General features: G+C 34.4%; 1 protein-coding gene across 2 annotated transcripts in view; it reads right to left on the reverse strand.

Moving 5' to 3' along the window:
• Window positions 1-1,648: 1,648 nt before the first annotated feature.
• The window catches only part of LOC128222220 (uncharacterized), a 30,221-nt gene continuing 11,325 nt past the window's right edge, over window positions 1,649-20,544 (reverse strand). Inside the window, exons 2-4 of one of the 2 annotated variants that reach the window (XM_052931152.1) lie at window positions 11,021-11,104; window positions 5,304-5,444; window positions 1,649-3,774 (exon numbers count right to left, since the gene is read on the reverse strand). In XM_052931152.1, the coding sequence (XP_052787112.1) occupies window positions 3,701-3,774; window positions 5,304-5,444; window positions 11,021-11,104 (299 nt within the window). In that variant the 3' untranslated portion in view covers window positions 1,649-3,700. Of the gene's footprint in view, window positions 3,775-5,303; window positions 5,445-11,011; window positions 11,105-20,544 lie in introns of both variants that reach the window. The other variant, XM_052931151.1, reaches the window with a different exon arrangement.

Here is a 20,544-nt window from a genome sequence, read left to right on the forward strand (position 1 = left end):
TGGTATTCTTAAACATTTCTATGCATAATCCGTCATTTCCAGGGCTACAATCTTTTTTAACGTAGTTATACCTAATAGTATTTCATCGTTAGTTATCTCCCTTTCTAGTTCATTTGCATTTATATCACGTGCAAGCTCCTCAAACGCGTTTTGTTCATCTTGTGTGTAAACAATATTTGTTTCACAATATAAGTCTGAAAAATATTCTACCCATGTTTCAGGTGATATATTGTTATCTTTTACAACATTTATTTTATTCGATTTCTTAACTTGCCGCCAGAACTCTTTCGGGTTGTTTCGAGAGTCAATCAGTTTTTCTCTGTTATATCTCTCCGCTGCCTCCTTTTTTGATCTGCATATATTTTTTAATGCATTTCTAGCGTCAATATACTTTTGTAAATCTTCACTATTGTTCGATATTCGATAACGACGTAAAAGTTTGTATTTTGTCTGTTTAGCCGTATCACAAGCTTTGCACCACCAGTCCGACTGCTCGTTTTCAACAGTCATACGCGAAGACCCATTTTGCCTAACACACATGTCTTCACCAGCGTTTTTGAATACATCTATAAATGCACTAAGCTTATCAACTGGATTTGTTGTTACTACAATATTTACGAACGATTCGTATAATGTTGAAAATTTACTCATAAAGTTATCTTTACACTCGTCGCGCCATTTGTACTTAACGTACTTACGAATCTGGTCGCCTTCGTCATAACACTGTAGTCTAAACGTGTTGGTTTTCAATGTACAATAGAGCGGGAAATGATCGGAAAAATCTGCTACATCGACACCAAAGTCACAAAAATGCTCAAATAATTCAGTTGAAGCAACAATATAATCGACCACACTTTTTCCGTTATTAGCCATACAAGTGAAATTTCCCTCCTTGTCATCAAAGAGACGACCATTTAATAAATGCACGTCATGGGTACAGCATAAATCAATAAGTGATAACCCAAATTTGTTTAACACTAAGTCTTTTGTGCTACGCGGTAAACAAAACTCATCTCCAGGATAGTCTGTTTTTGTATTATAAATAGAGTTAACATTGTCTTGTGGAATGAAATCAATTATATCTTTTACACGTGCATTTAAGTCTCCGGCTAATACTAATAATGTATCCGGAAAGTCTGATTTAATAAGTGTAAGTTTATCATTTAGTAAGGAAATCCCGTCATTTTCATCATTTTCATAAATGACTGAAACCTCCGGTGATACATATGTAAATATCATTATAAGGTCTTTTTGCAAGCTAAGTAAATCCTTTTTCACATACAAAACGATACAGATTGATCATTAATTAACAAAAAAAAATTAAAAAAAAAATTGATACTGACAGGGTTTTAACCTTCGTTCTTCTTGTTCTCACAACAATCAGCTATCGAGCGCCATGTCTTCGAAAAGTCATTGTAATCGTGCAAAAAATAACACAGTTTAAATTCTACGAAATTTATTACACTTCAAGTAAAACAAAACAGAATTTATAAAATCGCTACAACGTTGTACACCAATTCAGGGATGTAATTTGTCCTAATGGCCCCAGAGACCCCCCCCCCCCAAAAAAAAAAAAAAAAAAAAAAAATTAAAATAAAATAAAATAAAATAAATAAAAACATAATAAAATAAAATATTTTGTTGCTTTCAGTTCAAATTTAAATTGAGGAGAGCCCTCAAAAGAGCTTTTAAAAAGCCAGTTTTTCTTCTACAGCATTGCACTTTGACCCCAAGAGCGCCCCATAAACCCATGGCCGATAAATGTTTCAGCCCTCCAGCTGCCAGGTCAATCACACCCCTGATACAATATTGCACCAATGAGAATCGAGAATTTATCAAATGGTCGCCTGTTCATATTCAATTGAACGATTAGGTGGCTAAATTTGTACAGTATAACTTTATTAATTTCGAAACGATTCACAAGAGGTTGCAAACTCATTTCAATGAGCAAGAATAATTTTGTTATTGCAGAGCGCACGTTAACGCTAGCTCACGTCGCCAATTTTTGTAAAATGTCTCGTTAAAGCTCCATAAGATTGTTACTTTATTGCGCGCATACACATAAGAATGGTATAATTTAAATTTTATAGGTTAAAGAATATGAAAAATTGTAAAAAGACAAGCAGTTGTAATTTAACAAGTCAACAAACATAACTTTTTACAAGCGCAATATTTTATCACTTTCGCATTCAAAAATTCTCAAAAAAGTGCGCTCTGAACTTTAAATGCTAAGCTTGAATGATTCAAAAATATGTGATGGTTCTCAGCCCATTTGAAGCATTACATGAAGCACTTTAGCTGCCGTCGCGACGAAGGTCGTGTTCATTTCCGGTTCTTCTTTAGTCTATAAAAAGTTGGAACCATGTACAAATCTCGTATGACAAGCTCACAAAATAACGAGGTTGTTCATTTCCATTTTTTTTTTATCTTTAGAAGTACAAACTACTGTTCTTTGAGTCCTAAAATGTATCAGGTGCAAATTTTAGTTCCATTTATCATCGTTAATACATTTTTTTTTATCAAATTACTGGAAAATTATCTTTCGCCGTTTCCATTTGAACCTATTTTATATTCCAAGTAATACAAAACAACTTTTGTGAATATGTAGCAGAGAAAGCAGGAAAGTTTGATGTAGCAACAGCAAGTAAAACTATCGGAATTTGAACATTCGGACGGCATAACTGCATTTTACATAGAATTAGTGTTTTGGGGCTTATTTTAAATAATTAATTCTCTGAGGCAAGCCTTTTTTTTAGTACAGACAATCAAAAACAATTCAAAACGGATGCGTTAGAAATTTGGATTGGTACAATTTGTAGAATTTAGTTCTATTCAACTGAGTATGCGTCGTGAACGTGTTTTCGTAATTGTACTCGATATTGTACGATTTAAAGGCTTTCGCCAATAAAGAACAATGCCGACGGTTTAAATTGTGATAAACTTTTCAGAATTAGTTTTATCATTGAATACAAGATTAACAAAATATACCCCAAGCTACAGATCTAAGCAGTGACCTCGGAAACATTTCTTTTCGTCTTGTATTTAATTCTGAATACCGCTTATACTTTTGAAAATTATCTTTCATGATAAAACCTGCATTCAATTTATTGCTTTTAGGTTATCAAAACACATAATAAATTGAATATGTACTGTTTACTATTTTCTTTTGTTGATACAGAACTTTAAGTTATACTCGATTCTCATTTGTTCAGAAAAAAAATGCATTCGTTTTATATGATTATGTTTTTAAACCTGTACAGAAAAAAGAAAATAATCTTAGAAGGAACATTATACATGTTAACCTATTTATGCTTACGGATTGATTGAATTGCAACCAACCGTAAATGTTAACCAATGTAGACTACGACAGTTTCTATATTATAATGTTGAGACTAACAACATGTCATTGCAGTATAAAACACCATCACCAAAAACATCATACAACAAATACTAGTGCCGAATACTTTTGTTGGTAGAATTTTTATTAAAATAAATATTTTTTTAATTCTATGAAATGAATGTTTCTACATGATAATGTAGGTTTTTAATATCAATACTGCTTTTGATTGTTTGTTTCATAATCCTTTTGTAGAAAGAATGATAAAATCATACTTTTAGTATCGGACAAATTTCCTATGAAAAAAAAACACTCGCAAAAAATAAGATAGCATTCATCAACAATTTCAGAGCTGTAATAAAGTTACTTCATCTTTTCCAAAAACTCCTCACATGTTTTCTTCAACTTTTCCAATTCAGCGACACCAATACATCCAGCTGAAATGTAACATCAATATATAGCTACACTAGTGGATACTGAATGAAACAAACGACTTTAAAGTATTTTGGCATGTTAATTTCTAGCTTTCAGTCCAAGTCTTATGACCCTTTTTATGACCATGGTTTCCACGCAGCTTTACAACAGATATATATATATTTCATAAGTTTTATATTTTGTTTCAACATTAAAATCAGAAACTAAAATGCTTTTCTTTAGACACTATTTTGTCACCGAAGTTATGCATGTAAGCTAATTTAATAGCCGTTACAGAATTGGTGACCAATTTCTTGAAAGCATTCAATAAAATTTCAATAACCAAAAAAGAGAAGCCTTGTACAATGTCTATATAAATTTTGCCGCATTTTCGAAGCTCTTTCTTACAAGTAAGACAAATATATATATATATTAAGGAATCGACCAACAAATAAGATTATTACTATTATTTTGAATAAATTTCCAACAAATAATTTTACATTAAGCTATTACAGTTTCTGTATTTGATCTTTATTTCAACTTGGACTTAAAACGGCATATTTTGCAATCTTTGAAGGTTAAAAACCTTTTTTTTTGTCATTAACATTTGGTATTTCTTTGCTCTACATTTTATTTGACTTACACAAAACATTTCGAAATGAGACCAAAATGATATTTGTTTACAAGTTATTAAAAGTTTACATATGTGTGAGTTGGATAATGGCGAATATCAAGGGATTCATCAGCAATGCGAAATGTGAATGTGGCAGCTAAGATTAAAGAACCACACTTAAACCGTTGCAGATTCGGTTTACGTGTATCCCCCTATAGTTACTTGAACAAAACGACCAATGTATTTTGTCTACATACGTTGCAAACATTTGCAACCGCATGCAGCAAAAGCTTGATTCTGGGGTTAATCAGTTATCATTAAGTGTGATTTTAACACATTAAAGCGTAAACATGTTTGGTATGAAAAGAAATACGGAAAAATGCCTAGTTCATAAGCTTAATTTAGTTTAAAACATTAAAATATAATATTTGTAGTTTATAACATCGATTTATTACAGCTCATTCAAATGTAAGTATATTCGGTTCTCTAAAGGAACTTACTTAAAATTTAGATAACACACAATCGTCCTTTATTTTTTTCTGTATTGAACTTTCGTGAGTAAACAGCTGGCGCACAAAAGATTTTCCAACTTTTAAAGTTAATCACTTTGGTTTAAGCTACACTTTACACAGCACAATTCAGTTACATCATCTTCTGCCGATTTTTCATTGATACACTAAGACACTAGGTTTTGCCAATTGAAACTAGTTTGATTGTAGAAACTAATACTTTGCTAGCTGTCTCATTTTTGTAAAGATTTTTAACTTCAACGTTTGATATACCTTTTCCCTAATTGTGTTATTGAACGCATTTCTGGTAGCGTAAGGTACAATCGACGTGTTTATCTTAATAAAGAAAAATATTGATAGTGACACATGTATTATTGTAGGCTGTCATTTCGTCGCGTTTCAAGATTGAGCAAGGAAATTAAATACTTACAACTCATCGTTTGTAAGGCATGATCCCCAAAAGTTTTAGTCAACTCCTGAAACAAAGCAACCTTCTGTTCGCCATCCAGCTCTAACAGGCATTTATACAAAGATTTGTAATTGCCTAAAAGTATGACTCCATACCATGCTCCTGAAACAGAAATGAACATCGATAAGTAAAACGGATTGGATAAAACCTATTTCTATACCCACCAGCTGTTATGTCACTGTGTTAAAGATAGGGCCGAATTTAGAACAATCACTCTCACTCACACTCAATGAGTTAATCCTCTGTAATCACAGAACAGAACAGAATAGAACAGATTTTATTTTCACTTAAACTTATACAGTTTTTCGTGATAAACATACATATTGCACACAAATACATAAATTGTATACAAATACATGAATTGTACAATTATACAATGTAGTAAGCAGACACATAATAAACGGAAAGCTATGGATGAACTAATATAACTAGACTTTAAATGTTGTTTAACATAACATATGACATATTTCGTTACAAAGTTATTTTGGAACATAATATTGTCTTAAATATTGTTCAATATAAGAACATACTAGTCACGGAAACATGTGATGCATGATATTTTGTACTGATTGTTATTACAGAATATTTGACATATTAACAACTCAAAATTGCATATATCAAACGATATAAATGTTGTATTATTCATCGATATGAATCTTACAAATAATAATGATATCAACAAGTTTACATACATAATCACAATACATGTAGCTACACATGTACCAACATATCATATCTTATTTTAAAAGCCTCGTACACGTATTTGGCTAACATGAATAGCTTTTTTTATTTTGAGTACATAATAGATGTACAAACTTAAACATACTAGGTCTGACCCTAAAGTATCTTTTTATATACGTCTGTCTTAATTGACTAAATCTAGAACACTTAAACACAAAATGAAACTCATCTTCTAATTCATCTAAATTACACATATGGCAAATACGTAAATTTCTCTGTATACCTTCATATCTACCTGTTTGAACTCTTAGATTATGAGCACATATACGTAATTTTGTAACAGCAATTCTAAGGTTTCTTGACAATATCATATCTAAATATGGTTCAAACTCATGTGCAGTTTTAATTACCTTATACACAGTAAGGACATTATTTTCATTAATACTTGCGTACCATTGTTGTTTATATTCATCAACAAGGCGTTGCTTAAACATAGTTATAAAATGATTTTCATTAATTTGTTCATCATTACACCATACATAATAAAAACCATAGCGTGTAAGTAAATCTTTAACTTTATAAAACCAGTTATCAGCGTTAACACCAATATCTGACAAAACATCTCTCATTACAGAATGCATGATTATATTATTACTATTCTTGACTCTGAACCAGTACTTCAGAATACGTACATACCTATTAATATATAAAGGGTATCACATAGTGGTCGAGATATTTTCGAGTGAAAGGTATATCCGTATTCACAGGTGTGAGTGAGACTCAAGTGTTTTGCGTGAGTGGGACATTTGTGAGTGCTCGACTAGGCCACTTGAACCGCCCTCGAGGATTGGTTGTGAATACGAATTGAATGAGTGTGAGTGAAAACAAGTACATGACAAGTAGAAAAGATGAACTATATCAAATATTTGGAACAAATAAGGGACATCCTCGTTCCCAGAACATATTTAAGAGATCGGGATAATCTATTAAAGTACGTGTGCTTCAAAGACGTTGCCTTCTATGAATCAAATTTTCAAAAGGATGCGCCAATCATATATTTTTTTTGTTTCGTAACGATCTTGAACACCCAGCAAAATCCAGAAATTCTCACTTTTATTTAATTTTTCCAACATTTTACCCAAAAAAAACACATTTTGCACCATGTGATTGTGACTTTTAGTATGTTAAATGTGATGCCTGATTTGACACAAATCCACCAAAAGAAATTCTGTGCAGTTTTTTCCCCATTTTTTTATTTTCCCTGGACTATTTGGCATTATCAAGAAGAGCAAGTACAGTAATTTTCTAATTATCTCAATGAATTTTTAAATCAACTCTACAAAATGTAATGACAGACACTTCGATGCATTTTTGCATTATCTGAAATTAAGAATCAAAATAGAAGAGCAAATAGCATTTAACAAAGATAAGTATGAAACCCACAGAAATAAATGGGAAGTACTCAATAATTTAAACAACTTATATACATATGAAGACACATCTAGCCTAAACAACGCATATCACATCATGGTTTTTAATCAAGAAATAAATAAAGAAATATTTTTGAACACAAAAAGGGACATCACTTTGTGTATGTGTGTGTGCGTGTGTCTGTGCATGTGTGTGTGTGCTAGTGTATGTGCGTGTGTTTGTGTGTGTATGTGTGTGTATGTGTGTGTGTTTTAGAAAAAAGTTATAACCAACATAGAAATGTTTAAGTGTATGCATATTCTTGATATATATGATATATGTTGAAAATAAATGAGAAAAAAAACAACAATACACTTGAGGAATTTACATAATTTTATGAATTTTATATCATCATTGAGACAATCATCATTATTTCGTATATGTTTTATCCATTGAAATTCGTTGCTTAAAATTCTATTGTCATACATATATCTACTTTGCATAATATAAATATACAGATACTGAAAGTTTTGTACATTATGGGACTATAAGCTTTGACCAATAACTGATTATTTGTGAATCAATATCCGTTAGAGAAATTCTCCTAATTGAAAGGTATGTTGTCAATGTTGAGTAATCGGTCTCTCAGGTTTCATAAGTTATAATAAATCATCTAAATATAAAGGTAAAGCATTTTCAGTTTGATGTCAATTATTTTGTGCATTTCTAAACAATACTGTACAATACACATTTGATTTAAAGCCGTTACGTGCTAACAAATAAACAGTCGCTATGCCATGCTTGATCACAATAGAGGTGTAAATCTAATCTGTTGCTTTTGTTTGTTTGTGTAGACGTGATCAAGCTGCTCTGGCTATATTTGACGTTTTCAAGGCACAATGCAGTGAGAAGGTTAGAGAAATTCAAGACAAATAACGTCCAGGTTGTTTTCGTCCAACCTTCATGTACAGAACAACTGCAGCCTCTCGATGCCATTCCAAACAAAATCTTCATGAAATCAATATTTCATACTTATTATTCTGATTGCGTTGCCGTTAAAGTCAAACACAACCAGTCTGTGAACGACATTGACTTACGTACAAGTGCAATAAAGCCTATTCATGCAAAGTGGCTCATAAAACACACGGTACACTACATGCGAAACCAGAAATGATTAACTCATCTTTTGAAAAGTACGAAATTTAAAATTTTGATCAATATTTTGCATTTATTGTTCAATAAAACATGTTTGTGTACAAAATGTAAGTAATAAAATCAGTTGATTTGGTTGAATTTATATGTACTTTGTCAACATCTGATGGCGTGGATATTTACGCTGGTTAATATATTCGCGAATTTTGTCCATTCGCGAAATTCGCAAACATTTCCACTTCGCGATCTTAACCACTTATTTTCAATGGCTTTACACCGGTACTTTCGCCAATAACAATACAGTTTTGTGTACTGCTTTCAATATTTAGAAAATACTTCAAAAAGATCAACTGCACTTTTTTCTAGAATATTTTTATTTCCGTAGCCCCACACTTCACATCCATATACTAATATCGATTTTACAATTTTCTTAAACAAATCAATCTGTAGGTCAATAGATAGACATGATGTTTTGCTTTTTTAAATAGACTAGTCATGTCCTTTATTGCTTTTTGCTTTACAAAAAGAACCACTTCTACCAAGTATCACTCCTAGATATTTATATTCAGGCACTACATCAATATTAACATTACAAAGAGTGAACTCGTATCTAGGCAATCTACCTCTGGTAAATATAAGAATTTTGTTTTTTTAGGTATTGACTGTAAGTCTAATTTCGTAGCAATAATTTTCATATACATATAGAGCGTTTTGTAAATCGTCAAAACTTTCTGAAATAATGTGCAAACAATTTAAAAAAAAATCTATTAATCTGTGATCATCATCATGTTTCGCAATAATTAAGCCATTAACAACTGTGCTATTTTGTAAATTGTCATGTAGATTATTTACAAATAAAAAACGAAAACAATATTTTTTTACAACATTAAAAACTTTCCTTGAATATAATAGTTCTCTAATTTTAACCATAGCAAACTTCTATTAATAGAATCAAATGCAGCTTTCAGATCTATGCACGCACAGAATAGCTTTTTGCGTGATGCATACGGGTAATATATAAGCATTTTTAATACGAACATATTATCAAGAGATCGAGTTTTGAGAACGTTGGCTTAATATTTACTTATCAGATTATGTTATTATATATACATATAGTTAATTTTAAATTCTATTCCAAATCAAATACCAGACTCTCCGATACCCATGTTAGGTATCAAATTCTAAATTTAAAATGTATCTGCCGTCATGCCAAATGTGTTTAGTATATAAACTTCGTTTGTAATAAATTATGGTATAAGCGAATAAACACTGTTTGCCATGACTCGACTTTGACTTGACTTTTCGGATATCACAAAAATAACTTTGCTTAATTCTAAAACGAATTCCGCGCAGTGCAAACTGCCGAAAATAGTTGATGTAAATTACTAAATATCTAAAATGTTAACCCTGCATCAAAAACATTGACATAAATGAATTCGCGATCGGCACAAGTTTTAAAGAAAGTCATTAATCTGATATCAATAAGCTATTAAAACACTGCAAGCTGTCATTGCCATAACGTAAAACCAATATTTATGCGAAAAGTTACAGAAACAAGCTCAGTAACAAAAAGTGTAAACATAAACCCAGTTAAGTGGCACTGGGCAAACGCCAAAGACATAGAACACAACATCACAAACAAGAAACATGGAAGAACAGCACAAAACTCCACAAACAGCACAGTGCATGCATTCTATATATATATATAAACATAGGCATGTTAATCAAGGATTGTTTGGTACCGCCTTGGAACGGTCAGTAAAATGTAAATTTACTGGGGGTTTAAACCATTTTTAGTGCACAAACCTCACTCTTATCCCAATTATCCTAAATAAAGATAACACGCAATTAATGACACGTGCTAATTAATCATGAAAATGCCCCGAATCCAGATCATAGCAGGTAGACCTTATTCTCGCTACCCTTACCGGCCCTTTAAGCACTCCGGGCTACTCAAGTTATCACGAGATACGATTATAAAGCGCTTCGGCGATACGGATACTGGAAATCAGACTCTGCGGTACCGGGGCCCCTAAACGGCCTTGGGAAGACCCTTGCTTTTACAACGTAAACTATGATAATGACTCAATGTTATTGAAGACGATGGTAAAGCATAGTGAGCATAATCGCATTTAACACGATGTTATGGAATAGAATATATCTGTTATAACATCTAAAAGTATTCATGACCCGAATATTCTCTCAACCCAAATGCAAGGCGTCGAGTTTATTAAATATAATTAAACAACACAATGATGAGTACGGAATTGTATATGCTGAATTCTCTTGCAGGAATATGCACCGTTAAGTATGCATCATAGCCTCTCGAATAAATGGAATGTATCTCAGAGTTTGCAACATGGTATGTTTCCTAAGATTTGTTCTAAAGTAAAAATGTTATTATCAAACGAATGTGTGAAACCTACCAAACGTACCACCCACGGCAGCCCCTATGCCTCCGCCGAGAATTCCTCCTACCAGGAGACATCCACCGGTCAAAAGCGCATGCATTTTCATACCTGCAAGAATATTTAGTATAAATCAATTATCTTTCAAATTCATATTAAAAAAAACCAATAAATATACTTTTATCTCATTAAAATCATATCATAACGCTGGCGTCGTTTCATCACGCTGAGTAAGATCTGAAAGTCACCTCAAATCGATGCATATAAAACATATCTATTAATATGCACGAACTAATGACTATGACTGATGACGACAAGGCCTTGAAATCACACAGTGCTGTCAGTCAAACAACTGTTTTGGCTGTGCTTACCATAATGAAATCACCATTATTTCTTATTTGATGTATACACGCAAATTGCAATCCTTTGTTGAAAGTGTAACTAGTGCTAGACCATTTATAAGATCCAGAATTTAAGTATTCTGAGGATTGCAATCCAATATTTTAGGGGAATTGTTGGATATAAATAGTGCTCACCTATGATGTCTTCTATATTTTATATGGATGTTATTCTGTGGACGTTTAAATATATGGGTCAGTGCAGATATTTTGTGAACTTTTGGTCTTTGGACACTATTATTTATCTTTTTGTTTTAAAATTTAGCAATACTGATATCAGCTCAAATTTTGTAAAACTGTTTTGTTGCTGATTTCCGTTCTATGTGGTCGTAACATAATTGGGCGCTCGTCCGGGAAATTTCAGTTTGCAAAGTGAAAGTCATTTGTTTCACCAAAAATGCTCTGATGCATGTAAACTTGCTTGTAACATAGCATCCTGATGGACGAGGCTGTGCATTCATCACAAATAGATGATTTCTCCTCGTAAAAACTCCTGAAAACTCGTAAAAGTAGTACTTTACATGAACCTTAAAATGTTCAATTTGCGTCGATTGCCCACAACTATAACGTTTATTAAACACAAAAATAAAGACATGCATTACATTAAATTGCAAATCCAGCTAACTATGATTTATTTGATTAAATTTAACAGTATTTGTCTCGTAATGTTTTCTTAACTGAGGGGTATATATCATATTTCGAATTATCTGCCAAATTGGAAGACTAGAGTAGGTCTCATGAAATTACAACATTTAAATGACAAGCCTTTGTGCAATCGTTTGAAGTAAACAAATTAGTTCTCGTAGCACCTTAATAATGCTTATACTTGAATTACTAACATTCAATATTTTAGAATAGGCCCCACATATCCTTTGTTAATTGTTATATTATTATACTTGATCAAATGCGTTATATCTTGAAATATTTTTCTACGGAATGAAACTAGATTATGTACATACGTTAAGCGTAAATAAAAATAAATAAATAAGTTAACATTCTTCTACGCGCTGAAATTAGCTCTTGACTAAATTGGAGTGTCAAGTTAATTAAGATTAAGAAGAATTCTGCCAAGATATCGACATATTAACCTTTTAAACTATTTTTATTTAATAAACATTATTTTTGTCTACGTTCATTCTAAACACAGGTCAATTCGCTACCAAATAATCCGATTGAGGCCGGCAAGCAAATGTCGTACGCCTAGATCTTAATATTATCATTTATCCACAAGGACCCTACCGACATTTTAAAAAACCCATATATATTTAGGTTCTTGGGGAATCGGCGACCATGTCTAAACCTTATATCTATTTATTTTATTCATTTGCAGTGAGTGTATGCGTGCGTAGCCATTTGAGGTATGACTTCGTGCAACATGACAGAAGTACACGGTCTTAATTACTTGCGCTGATCTCTGAATCGGACCTAATGAAATCTGTTTTGCAAATGATCTGTATTTCCAAAATTGTAATGTATAGCCTAGCCGTTATAATAACAGTTACGCTTATGTAAAACTGATAGTCATAGTTATATTGTAGTTAATGTGTTGTTTTTTTCCATGCAGCATAGTCGTAAACATCTTTACATATTTTGCTAACAATGCACAAATTGACTGACAAAAATGGTTTCAATTTTTTATTTAAAATTCGAATCTACGACGTTAATTAAATTTCATTTTAAAGTCTCGGCTCTACCTATTGACAATTGGTACAATTTGAATTGATATAAAAAGTCTAATCACTGAAAAAAGATTTGGAAAATACAATTGGTACAATTTGCATGGATATAAAAAGCCTAATAACCGAAATAAGATTTGAAAAATACAACGAAATTTCAGCTTAACTTTATTCTCAGGCCTTTAAGCTTGGCAGAGCGTATGTAATGTTGAGATTGGACCTTACGGATGTCTGTAACGTCAAACATTATTATTTTCTTACTTACTGTGGGCATCGCACAGTCACCATGGTTCTTTGCACAAATGACTTATTTGCAATATTTGAAGTCAAAACACGTCTAGTGGTATTATACCATATTATATTCGTTTCAAATTTTTAACTTTTATTTTATGATTAAGTAGCAGAATTACACCAGTAACTTAATAATGTTTCGAATTTTTACACAATTTTTAATTTTTTTTTTAAGCCAATACAAGGTCCATGTACGTTTGTCAGACCTGATGTTTACTTTTAACACAAGCACCGTTCTTTGCGTTGTTGAAATCGCGCATGCTATGTTAGTCTGAAATGTTCTCATCAATTTAGGGTCGGCAGCGATGCAAAAGTCGATCGAAGGATTAAAATTTAAAATGTTTAAAAAATCAATTTCTATTTAGTTTTGAGGTTCAATATGTAACAAGCATGATTCATATATCCGTTGCGACATGAAAGGCTGTAATTAGGAGTTGAGCAAAGTTTTACGAAAGAATAATGTATCAGATTTCCAATAAAAAACATTTACAATTTCCCGGAAATGTCTACAAAAAAATATGTTTATAAGTCAAATTTATCTGAACTGCCTAGTCTTGGGGATTTGTGTTGATTGCAGCTATTTAAAAAAAAGATATTTGTAGTTTTGTGACCCGGAAATAAATTTCATCCATCACTTTTCATTATTTTTCTTATTTGTTTTTCTTATTTGACAAGATATCATCAAGAACTGTCAAGATATTGTTGAATAGGTAGTCTGGGGCATTTGGACACAAAAAAAACGAAGTATCGACAAACTTTTCCGAAATAATGTGAATGTTTTTTCATCCAAAATCTGAAAAAATCTTTTTTTCTAAAATTTGCTAACTCTTTACTACCAAAAACTTGTCGACAAGAATATATGTTTCATTCACCAAAAAAATTGTTCTTTAAAACTAAATGAAATATGAACTTTTTAGTTTTTTACCTTCCCCACCAACTTTTGCATCGCTGCCGGCCCTTAACATCGGTAATGAGTGAAAGGAATTAGAAAACAATTTTTTCCCTGTTTGTAATGGAATATCCGCCAGGTGGCGTTTTATAAGAACGAGTGATTTATATGCAGCGCTTGGTAGCCGATTCGTTCACATCGATACAATTGATTGTAAAATTTAACAAGCAAATGTTAAGGGTGAAAGTTTTCTGTTATTATTCAATTTCATCATATGAATGATCTATTTGTTCTCACGTGTACACATAGCGTTGAAATCGACACTTGTATAACATGATAAAGTATGTATACATGAATCATATAAATAAAATGTATTTCATACATAATTAGTTAAGGAGCTCTACGGGTGATGAGGCCCGACACAAATGTTACATAAGACTTCTAGTTTAACCGATCAGTGACTAACGATTCTAATCATCATTGTTTGCTACCGGTCAGACTAAATACCAACTATTCAGATTGAACACCTGTTGGTGGCTGCTGTGACAACACCAATGCAAAAGTCATACACATCAATTCGGTCATTACTACACAAGAGAAAAGGGTTGCGATTATTATTATTTCATTTTTCAGTCTGGACAAATCAAAGGTTGTCAAAATGTAGCACAAGAAAATACTTGATGCATCAAGTCGGTGCAATAAAATAAGAAGGAAAACATGCATGTAGATAACCGAAAAAAGTTGTTGTTTATCTCAATGAGCACATGTAAGTTATACATATGTTCAAAGGACATTATGGTTGACAACATTGTTGTTACAATTGTATTTGTTTTTGTGAACACACTTTACTGTTATGAGTTAATAGAAGGGGGATAAAAACAGTATACATTATGAGGGAATGGCAGTGACAGGATGCTCTTATACCCCATACATTTTCTGATGCGGGATGGCATATAATGTTCTTCCTGTCCGTTCGTCCATCCGTCCGTACGAGGTTGACCAAATAGGACCGTTATGTCTAGCACCAACGTCCCTTGCTACACTGCGTCAATGCTCATGCAATTATAACCTGTGACCATTTCTCATCCTCCAACATAACCACACCTTAATTTGACATCGACCTCATTATGTCTCCGAAGGGATGTCGGTGGGATATAGTAAACGAACCGTCCGTCTGTCCCCACTCGTGTGATAACTTGCACACCACACCTACCAGGCACGCTGGTTGAAGGTCAAGGTCACAGTTGAAAGACAAAGGTTGGAGCATTGAACTTATTTTAAACGCAATATCTAATAACCCTATGTAGGATAATCATAAAACTCGGGTCATAATTTAACTTCGCCGCGACGATATGCAGAACCAACTTCCAGGCACGCCGTTCAAGGTAAAGGTCACAGTTTCACAATTGAGGTCATTGAACTTTATGGGCTTTCGTGGAACATCGGTCAAATGCTCACCACATCGAGATAGTGGCTTTACTTAACTTCTTATTTCATGTATATACAGCCTTTGCTTTCAACACTAACCTGCTTTAGGGGCATTTTTTTTAATGTGACAGCTCTTGTTTTGGATTTTAAACCTATGACGTGGTCGTGACCGGGTAAAGGGACTTTGAATACATGCACTGACACCATTATGGAATGGTGATCGGTAAAAAAACAACAGCATAGCGCTATGGTGCGAGGTTTTAAGCTCTCCTTTACCCGTAGGAGTATGGTTAGTACAATTGGCACACGAAAATCTGCTTAATTATACAGCATGCCTTGTATGAAGAGTTTTATCAGTACTAAGAACTTGCTTTACATACATTCACGGAGACCATCCCACCCTGACCTATTGGCAACAAATACGTTAGAAACCTACTTGTATAGTTTTTTTAGTGTTAGATTTTTTGGTTGTCCATATTTGAGGGTGGGTTGGATCCCCCTGGCCAAGAAGTATCAATCCGCGTATGGATGAGGTCATTTGAATGTAATTGGAGAGGAGTTTGTAACACATCTGTAATAAAATAAACGTCACATTATCTTCTGCTTCTCCCAACTAAATTTGTTTTGTATCACTTTACAATATATACAATATTTTAGACCATGTCGTACCAATATGTAAAGCTGCAGCAAAATACAACAGCGCTACTACCATGAAGGCCTATTCAAAAAGGTTTAGGCATATGTGTTGAGTTGCGATTCGTGTCAGAGAAAGGGTTCTTTGAAGAAAGCGAGCAAACCTCTCCATCCAATACAAGTGCAGTCGGACGCATTCTCCAAAGTAGGAATGGATTTGATCGGACCACTTGAAGAGACCAGAAATGGTATGCTTTGTAGTAGCGTGCAGAGTATTTATGTTGAGCCACTTTTACTTTATTTCTATAATGCCTTTTGTTACAAAAAATCCCCGTCACACTTTTGAAGTGGGTTTCGAGGTCAAATATATGTGAAAGTAGCAGCCTCCAATTTTATTTTACTCTTTGCTCAAAATGATGATAGATCTCATTAAAGTTATGTGCCATCTATGTTATTGAGTGCTAGACCTAGTATGAATATAGGATTCTAGAATTGTATTGTATTATATTAGTTACTTTGAAAGATGATTTGACATTGACAATTTAATTTATTTTACTTAATATAGTATTTTAATTTTTAATTTACTTTTTGTTAAAGATGATGCAAGTTCACATAAAAGGTAGGTGTTATGTTACTGAAAATAAGGCCGTTTATTTGTGTTGTTTTCCACGAAAATATTTTACCATTGTAAAACTATGTAAAACTATGTTCTAGTCAATTCTTCTTGTTTCAAAAAGCCTCCGTCAGGATCTCATTTCCGTTTCTTATATGAATTGTGGCGTTGTATGTTTCATTGACTGTTTACCTTTCAATCAAAAAGATATTTTTACGCATTTTTTCATCTATATAGCAAATACATCAAGCCCTGATGTGCAGGTTGAATCTGAAATAAGAACGGTATTGAGTAGTGAATAAATTAATTAAAGTAACAGTTATTAATTATAATTACACGATGCTTTTCTTATAACGAGCATATTATTTTGTCTATTTCAGGTAACAAGTACATCTTTGTGATGACTGAATATCTAACGAGGTTGGTTGATGCGTACGCTATTCCAAATAAGAATTCAGAGACAATAGTAAACTGCTTTATTCAGTTTGTGTGCGCTCCACTATGAAAACCATTATGACTGGGACACTAAATACCGTACGTTTTATTTGCCTATATAACGTCTGTATATTGCACGACACAGCAATCCCCGTTTTTCCTTGTGTATGGAAGGGAAGCACGTCTCCCTAGATATAGAACTGCCATCAACTGCTGGTACACAAACGGATCGCACCGAAAGTGTTAAATTAAATGTATTTCTGGATTTAACCAGGCATCGCAAGTCCGCGGTTAATAGCATAGCGATAGGTAAAGCAGAAGAAACATCACGATAAAAATGTAAAGACATCCGTGTTTGAAGTTGGTGACGAAGTGCTACTACACAACACCCGGAAACTTACACGAAAAGGCGGAAAGCTAGATCCTTTTTGGACGGGGCCATCCATTGTTGAACGAATATTAAACAATGGTTGTTATCGGCTATCGGGAAGACTAAAGTTCATACATGGTAATCATCTGAAAGCATATAGACGATAGGAGACATCTGACACGGCAAATAAACCTGACAACGTGGCAAACAATTAAATTCAGCGTGACAAGACACCAGATCCCACCAAGCAGCGTGACAAGACACCAGACACCGCCATTCCTCGTGACAAGACACCAGACACCGCCAGTTAGCGTGACAAGACACCAGATCCCACCAAGCAGCGTGACAAGACACCAGACACCGCCAGTTAGCGTGACAAGACACCAGACACCGCCAGTTAGCGTGACAAGACACCAGATCCAACCAAGCAGCGTGACAAGACACCAGACACCGCCATTCCGCGTGACAAGACACCAGACACCGCCAGTTAGCGGGACAAGACACCAGATCCCACCAAGCAGCGTGACAAGACACCAGACACCGCCAGTTAGCGTGACAAGACACCAGACACCGCCAGTTAGCGTGACAAGACACCAGATCCAACCAAGCAGCGTGACAAGACACCAGACACCGCCATTCCGCGTGACAAGACACCAGACACCGCCAGTTAGCGGGACAAGACACCAGATCCCACCAAGCATCGTGACAAGACACCAGACACCGCCATTCCGCGTGACAAGACACCAAACCCCGCCAGTCAGCATGCACCAGACACCGCCATTAAGCGTGACAGGACCCTAGACACCGCAATTAAGCATGATAAGACACCGGGCACCGCCAGTCCGCGTGAAAAGACACCGAACACCACCAGTCAGCGTGACATGACACCAAACACCGCATGTCAGCGTGACAAGACACCAAACCCCACCAGTCAGCGTGACAAGACACCAGACCCCGCCAGTCAGCGTGATAAGACACCAGACCACGCCAATCAGCGTGACAAGACACCAGACCCCGCAAGACAGCGTGACAAGACACAAGACACCGCAAGACAGCGTGATAAGACACTAGATCCCGCAAGACAGCATGACAAGACACAAAACCCTGCCAGTCAGCGTGACAAGACACCAGACACCGCCAGTCAGCATGACAAGAGACCAGACACTGCCACAACGAGTCATGTGACCAGTGCTGGAACCCCCCATCTTACACACCCAATTAAGATGAGTCACGCGCAACAACGCGACACTTCTTATTTCTTTTATTGCATGGCTTATGAAAATAATATTATGCTATTTCAATAAAGCGCAATCAAATATATATCTATGCCAGACTTTTGATTAAATTAAAAACAAATAATCTTAAAAAACGCAATTTTTACTTATTTAAAATTACTGTGCTTCATGACGTCAGTAAACAACGTCGCACGCGCTTTTTGGTAAAAAGGCACAAAACTTCGTTTTCTACGTCAATTTTTCCACAAATTGATAATTTTAGATATGCAAGAAAAAATATCAATCATTGTGTTTCCTGTCCGGATCGAAAAATCTGGCCCTCAGGCACGCTGCGTTGCCGGTAACTCGGCAAGCCTCGTTACCAGATTACGCGCGTGCCCTCGGGTCGGAGTTTTCTATCTGTACCGGAAACACATGATAGATACTTCTGGGTTTTGCCACAATGTTGAACACAAACGTGTTTGTATACTGCAAATATGGAGGACAAATGTGCAGGACAAAATTTTCGCCAATGAATTCAACGTCCGAATGCAGCAACGTTTACTTGCTTCACCGTCATGACCACTATGAGCGCGTATTAGACGTAACATATGATATCTTCAGCAAACCCCCGTATCTACCAAAAGGAAAATATGTTCCAGAACAATTTAAGGGACATGTGTCAGGCGCTGTGATGGGTGCTGCACTTGTGAACGACTTCTGCGATAAGAGAGTGTTAGAGGAATCTGAAACGCGCCGAGACATATTTTTTGTTCGTGCTTTTAATTTCAGCTCATTCAATATTCTTGGAACCAAACGTATAGCAAATGGACCAAAATGTTTTCAACGACGAAGAGGACTTTGCTAATCATTGGCTATTATTTCAGTCTCTCAAAGTGCAGTTACTGTTTACTTTCCCATGTTAACACATTGGACGTATAGAACTATGATTTGAAAGTTTAGTATATACTTTCATGTAAATAGTCATGAATGTACTTCACTCAGCTAAGAACTCAGTTTTATTGTTTGTTGTTCTTCATAAAAATCGTGGATTTGATCGTGTTTTGTCACATTGCATGAGTTTTGTCACTCCATAACCAGGGGATCCAACGTGATTTGTGTTTGCCGAATTTTAAATGAGGGAATTTTGTGAAGCCGAATCAAATATTGCGTTCATTGTATTTGCCGTATTGCGGGACGTTCATGTTACATCAAGAGTTCTTATATACCTAGCAATAATTTAATTTCCGAATTTCCGAGTACATATAGATGAATTGCTGGAATACTACATACAAGTAATTTTGCATAGCAAATACACGGTGCGTTCAAATTTGAATTTGTTATAAATATTAACATATGTTACAGCTCATGACTTAATAACACTTAATAAAGGACGCTTATTCTGATTCTGCTTCACAAAAACAAACTGCATAAAACTTCGTCGCCCAACATAAAACATAAAACAAAATCGACTGTATAGTGCCCATTTAAGTGCATTAGCCGTCGAAAAGATAAATAATGCAAAAATTCAATAACAAATTGCAAATAAGTACAAGAATGGTAAACTTGGACTGAAAACACAATTTTAAGTCGCGCAATTTTCT

Source organism: Mya arenaria, chromosome 16, assembly GCF_026914265.1.
Source record: "Mya arenaria isolate MELC-2E11 chromosome 16, ASM2691426v1".
In the NCBI taxonomy this organism is placed as follows: Eukaryota; Metazoa; Mollusca; class Bivalvia; order Myida; family Myidae; genus Mya; species Mya arenaria.